The sequence below is a fragment of the Misgurnus anguillicaudatus genome, chromosome 2, assembly GCF_027580225.2.
Source record: "Misgurnus anguillicaudatus chromosome 2, ASM2758022v2, whole genome shotgun sequence".
NCBI classification, from domain to species: Eukaryota; Metazoa; Chordata; class Actinopteri; order Cypriniformes; family Cobitidae; genus Misgurnus; species Misgurnus anguillicaudatus.
The window spans coordinates 14,879,085-14,885,731 of record NC_073338.2 but is presented as its reverse complement, the minus strand read 5'-3'; the positions used below and the strand labels follow the sequence as shown (position 1 = coordinate 14,885,731).

Below are 6,647 nucleotides of genomic sequence, written 5' to 3'. Positions count from 1 at the left end.
AAAGACGCGGAGGAAAACACTGTACTGCCACACTCTCCCCTCCAAGAAGAAACTGCATTATTTTGCTCTGGTTTGTTAGCCTGGGTGCCAGCTGATCTTAGCCCCGCCCACCACATTTTGAAAAACGGGAAGATCGGTCTGGCGTTTTTCCGTTGAGGAGCTACTATGCGAGTCCCAAAACTGGTCGTCGAATCAAATTGTGAGGGCGGGCTTTATACGGTGATGGACAGATAATCAACAGTAACGTATCAACCACGTCACCAAAGAGCGCGTGTGGTTCAATCTGTTTACAAAGAAATGGCTGCCGCTGGAGAATTCAGATGTGTGGAATCTGACATTGAGTCTGTTCTAAAAGATATCGACAGAGCATTGATTTAAAAAGAGGAACAGAGAAACACGAGCAAGGCATTTGTTGATGTTTTCGCCGTACTTCCTACGGGATTCGGCAAAAGTTGGTCCTTATTGAGGACAAAGTTAAAGAAGCAACTGAAATTGGTATCACGGCGATGCAACTCGGCGTGCACGACGAGATGGATATAATTAGCGGTCGTTGCCAGCTTCTTTTCGGAAGCCCGGAATCGTGACTGCTGAATAAGTGGAGGGACATGCTAGGCTCCGTTATTTTTCAAGCCAACGTAATGGGTAGCTATCGTCGTGGATGAAGTTCACCTAACGTACAAATGGTAAGAGATAGTCTTACTGTATGACTTAGTAAATACTTAATGTTGTGAGATAAATGAAATGTTGTGAACATAGTAGGTGTTGATGTACCTTCGCTAGCTTAGACTTAGTATAATTACAATGATGTTAGTATCATTGTAGCGAAATTACTAGCAGTTTGGTCAGGCTGCAAAAGACGACATTTCAACATACGTCACACACTCCGTTGCTGTGATTGGTCATAGGTCTATCCAATTGAGTGGAGAGGCATTTTTCGGTTGAGACACGCCTCATAAATTTAGCTCAATGGAGCGGTATCAGACTCAAATTCTGACTAGAATTGAGTATGACAACGTCAGGCTAATGGTTTGTAGCTTGCCTAAATATCACACAATATCATAAGTTTGATTAGTTGGATAGAGATTTTGTCCATGTAGTAACTTGTCCATTGATCCCTGTATTTTTTTCCCAGGTGGAGCTCAGCTGGAGACATCCCAATGGTCTCTTGCACAGCTGAATGTATGGCAAACCATAACTCTGGTAGGTACTGGTCCAGTTTCTGTAACTGTCACCCACATATACAGAGATCGACTGTTTTAAAGTTTAATTTACTTTTTCTGTCATATTTTTCTGTAGGTGGTTTTGATAAGGATGATGTGATGTCTTAACAATGATGGTGATACAGATAAATAACTAATGAGGGATACTACTAGCACTAGCTTTCATTCTGACCAGTGTGTTTGTCTCACACTTAAAGCTGATGCTCAGTTCAAATCAAAGTCAGAAAATATCAACAAAAAAAAAATGAGTGGTGAAGATTTTCGTGCACCCCTTTTACCTGCAAATGAAAGAAATTATGGCTCATGTATAGTGAAAAAAATGACTTATTTGCTTTTGTTGCTGCATGTTTGGTAATGGAGAAAAGGACACTCTGCTAAGTGGGGATGGTTTCAACACCTGGAAAAATCTTTCAGCCCACTTGAGACAACATGAGACATCTGCTAAACACATTACAAACATGGATACTTGGCGCAATCTCTCTCAGAAACTTCAAATCAGGTAAACCAAGTACCTGCTTTTGAAGTAAACGGTGGAAAGAGATTTTAAGAAGTCTTGTTGCAATTGTAAATCATCTGGCAGAGCACAATCTTGCATTCATTGGCCACTCAGACAGATTGTTTGAGTCTGGTAATGGAAATTTCATAAGAAAAATACTCAGGAGACAAAGGTTCCAAGTGCCAAACAAAAATTACTTCATTCGCTCGAGCCAACAAAGTGAGACAATCAACACCCCTCAAAGAGGTGCTCAAAGATCATCTGCCCTCCCAAAATCTCAATTTTTATACAGTAAGATCAATCACCTCTTATCTGAGATGACGTACATTCTTCTCATTGGTCTCGGCCTGCCACAATTAATTTATTTGTTTGATGTGCAGCTGAATCTTTTCTCATATCTAAAATGATATATTCTGCTTATTGGTTCTCTTGGCCTTGGCCTAGCTTGCACAGATGCCTTATTAATATAGCAAAGTACAGCTGGTCTTCTCCTCAAATCTTAAAATGATGTACTCTGTTTATTTCGATTGGACTTAGCTTTCCCTGGCACAACTAACTTATTGTTAATGTAGCGAAGTACAGCCGGACGACTTCTCTAATCTAAAATGACGTCCTCTTGTTAATCGGTTATTTCAACCTTTTCTCATAACAATCGTGGCAAGAACAATCTTGGCATAGTCGCAGGATCGCACCTGGGCTTTTACTTAAGAAACAAAAGTTAACTGAGAAAACAAAAGTTTAACTGGGTGTCTTATAGCCTTGTGTAGAAACGATAGGCGTTAGGCCTAATATAATATTAATACAGTATATGATCAGTAACAGGGTTACATTATGATAACTGGAACAATATGCAGGGTAAAAAGCATGGAGTGCAAAAGAGATTGCTGGAATTGAACTTCTTGTGGGAGTCACACTCTAAATCTTGTTGTTGGTGACGAAGTCTTCATTCATGTCCATCAGCTTCTTTGGGCTGTTACAGTGGCTTTACAATCTTTTCAGCTCCTCAGTTAAAAACATCTAAAACTCTAAAAGTAGTTAAAATTGGGTAAAAGCATCTGCCTGCACAACCAAAGGCTGCAGTTTCGTAACAGTAACCTGTTGCCAACTTTAACCCGGCCTAATAAATCATACTAATGGTAACTTCGATCAGCAATGGATCGGTTATTATAAGATGATAGTTATCCGTTTTCTAGTTAAACCTGTATTTATCACAAGATAACAATTTCTCATAGTGGGTGAATACATTGTAAAAACTTGTTTCTGATGTTACTGTTCATTTGAAGTATGCTCATCACAGTGACTTTACCTGTAATTAATCTTTGCATGTATTAGTTGTGATGATGTTTAGCTAAAGGGAATACACTGGTAATTTCCTGATGTGTTTACGGATAGAAAGGGTTCGAAAACCATACTGTCCAGGAGATCTGGGAGCTCTACCGCCATTATTCTGCACGGAAGGACAGGCCAGATGATTTTGGTATGACTCGGAGGGATTTGATACAGAAGGCATACAGCTCTGTCAGCCGGTGCCTAAATACACCTTTAACCCACATCACCAGTGTGCAGATAAAAAGGTTTAGGAAATACATTTATGACAGGAAGATTCAAGTAAGTTGTCTGAATCTTATATCATACTAAACAATAATACAGCACATTATATATTTCATAATAAAATACACTAATTAGAATGTTATGACTTTATTATACAGATGTCAAGCTCTTCCATTAGTGACCGCTCATGGCTGGACGACACCCACTTATTCGAGGTGATAAAATCTGAGGCCATGGCTTTCACAGCATCATTGAGAGCCCCGTCATCATCCGCAGCCCCATTATCATCCGCAGCGCCGGCATCATCTGCAGCTACCCCTGCAAAGAAGTCCTCATCCACAAATTCTAAGAAATCATCCACAGCCAAAGTCCCAGTAGAAACATTACAGAGTGACTTCCCAGTGAGTAATATTTACATATAAAAATGTATTATAAATAAATTATAGTAGTTGGAGTGATATTACGCATAATTGTTATGCAATTGTTTTCTGTTGTGACATGTTTTAGGTCAATCTGGAGGGCTGTGTGTGATCCTCATGGTATCCCACCAGCTGATCAAACAAAGTGAGGACGGTTTGGTCACATTCAGGTGTACTATAACAAAGAATGGGGTATTGAAGAGGTGGTTCTTGTGGTTTGTGGTTTTACCCTGCAGAACCTCCAGGCTAAATAAATGTGTGCCAATCTTTTTTCGGGGTCGCATCTTTGAGTGGCAGTTTGGAAATACTCTTTGAGAAGTGTCCTTGAGGAGAAGAATGTGTGGGTCAAGGAACAAAGTGTACCTTAACAAATCAGGATACCATACCAAGGTATAACATGTTGTTAATTAGATTGATTATTATTACAGCTGCAATACAACAACTTAATGATTAGTTATGTAAATACACCTACAGATCACATAAAACAACATTGCTTTTTTATGTTGCAGATTCATCACATTTGTGACATATCCAGTTGGTACTGTATAACAGTGGTTCTCAAAGTGGGGGGTCGCGACCCCTCGGAGGGTCGCGGAATCATTTCGAGGGGTCGCGGGACAGTTTGAAAAATAAATGAAATATTTTCTGATTATAATGTGTTTTTAATATGATACATAAACATAACAAATAAATATGTTGTGCTTTTAAAAAAACAGAACAATTAGTTTTATATAATATTAAGTAATATTTCACGACCATGACATCACAATGCGGCAACTTGCTTGACAGTTATCACCACACAGCACGCAGCTGCACGTGCAAATCACAACCGCAGAAATGGATAAATTTGTAATTCGCACATCAAAAAATGCTGAGAAAATTGTGGACAGTCTGCCTGAGGAATCTGAACCATGTTCATCAACTAAACATAAAACCAAAGCCTCTTCTGGACAAAGTAGAAAACGTCTGAAATATCAAGAGGATTTCATAAAGTATGGATTTACTTATTCTACCGTCAACGACGTACAACATCCTCAGTGTGTAATCTGTTCGGAAGTGCTCGCCAGTGAAAGTATGAAGCCGGCAAAAATGCAGAGACATCTGGAGACAAAGCATCCTACTTGTGTTGAAAAGCCTTTAGACTTTTTCCGTCGAAAGGAGAAGGAATTACAGTGTCAAAAGCGCATAATTGCACAACAAACCAAAGTTACTGCGAATGCTCTGGAGGCATCTTATGAGGTTGCGTACTTAATAGCGCAGACTAAAAAACCACACACAATCGGGGAAACACTTATAAAGCCTGCTGCTGTGGCTATGTGTCGGGCCATGCATGGTGAGAAAATAGCAAGTGAGCTTATGACTGTCCCGTTGTCGAATGACACAGTAGCTCGCCGCATACATGATATGGCAAAAGACATTAAGAGTCAATTGATTGACAGAACATGTGGGAAAAAGTATGCACTACAAATCGATGAATCAACCGATGTGTCTAATTCTGCTCAGTTGCTGGCATTCATCAGATACACATTTGACAAAAAACTCCACGAGGATATGCTCTTCTGCTCCGCGATGGAGGGGACTTGTACAGGCAGTGACATTTTCACCAAGCTGGACACCAATTTAAGAGAGATGGGACTTTCATGGGATAATTGTGTTGCTGTTTGTACCGATGGTGCAGGTGCAATGGTAGGTAAAAACAAAGGACTTAAGGCAAAAGTTTTAGAAGTGGCTCCTCATGTTAAGTTTACACACTGCATCATACATCGTGAGTCTCTTGCGAGTAAAGCACTTGATTCTGAGCTTCACAGTGTTCTTAATTGTGCAATCAAAATTGTTAATCACATAAAATCTCGTCCTGTGAACAGCAGACTGCTAGCCACTCTTTGCAATGAGATGGGCTCCCAACACGAAGCATTGCTTTTTCATACCGAAGTGCGATGGTTATCGCGAGGAAAGGCACTCGGTCGGCTTTATGAACTGCGTGAGGAAGCATACTCACTGCTGAAAGAATCAAAACCAGAACTTGCCCACCACCTGAAAGATCCAGACTGGTTGTTAAAACTTGCGTATTTGGCCTGTATATTCGAAAGACTCAATATGCTTAATCTGTCATTACAAGGGCCAAACACAAACATCCTGACAATGAATGACAAAGTTGATGCATTTATGAAAAAACTGGAAAGATGGGCTGAACGAGTTGAACAAGGTAATGTGGACATGTTTCCTGAGCTGGAGGAACATCTGGAGGAGAGCGGACTGAGTCTTAGCAACGTAAAAGTACACGTCACTAGTCATCTCCGCAGCCTTCTGGAACAATTCCATAAATACTTTCCACAAAACACACAACCAGAACTGTATGACTGGATACGGCAACCATTTTCTGAATCGCCGCGTCATCTCCCCTCAAATCTGGAAGACGCTTTGCTGGAGCTGTCCAGTGATGATCGAACTTTAAAAACTTTATTTTCCAATTCCACACTGCCAGAATTTTGGATTGCAGTATCAGAGGAATACAGAGAGTTATCTGGTGTGGCAATGGATGTACTGCTTCCATTTGGATCTACATATTTGTGTGAACAGACTTTTTCGGCCGTTACATACATGAAAAATAAATACCGATCACTTCTTAATGTGGAAGATGATCTGCGAGTAGCCGTATCAACTATAAAGCCACAGATTAAACTTTTGTGCTCCCAAAAACAAGTACACCCATCCCATTAAAGGGTAAGCATATAATTCATTGGATAATAAATAGTTAAAATGTTGTGACGTGCTTAAAACGTAAGAGTAGTTGCTTGTGTGCAGCTAATGAAGCTCAAAATAAAAAAATAAAAAAAACAACAAGCTGTTTTGTTTATTGTTTGTGTGTGCTGTGGTAGTGGGGGTCGCAAGTTTATGTTGATCTAACTTTAGGGGTCGCTGTCTTAAAAGTTTGAGAACCACTGCTGTATAATAACAGAG

General features: G+C 40.0%; 1 protein-coding gene across 1 annotated transcript; it reads left to right on the top strand.

The window, feature by feature from the left end:
* Nucleotides 1–4,523: 4,523 nt before the first annotated feature.
* Nucleotides 4,524–6,407, top strand: LOC129447655 (SCAN domain-containing protein 3-like). The gene has a single exon (XM_055209405.2). It carries the CDS (start codon nt 4,524–4,526, stop codon nt 6,405–6,407), a length of 1,884 nt encoding a protein of 627 aa, XP_055065380.2.
* The last annotated feature ends 240 nt before the right edge of the window (nt 6,408–6,647 follow it).

Coding starts and splice junctions, on each gene's coding strand:
- LOC129447655 (XM_055209405.2), top strand. CDS start 4,524: ATGGATAAATTTGTAATTCGCACATCAAAAAATGCTGAGAAAATTGTG.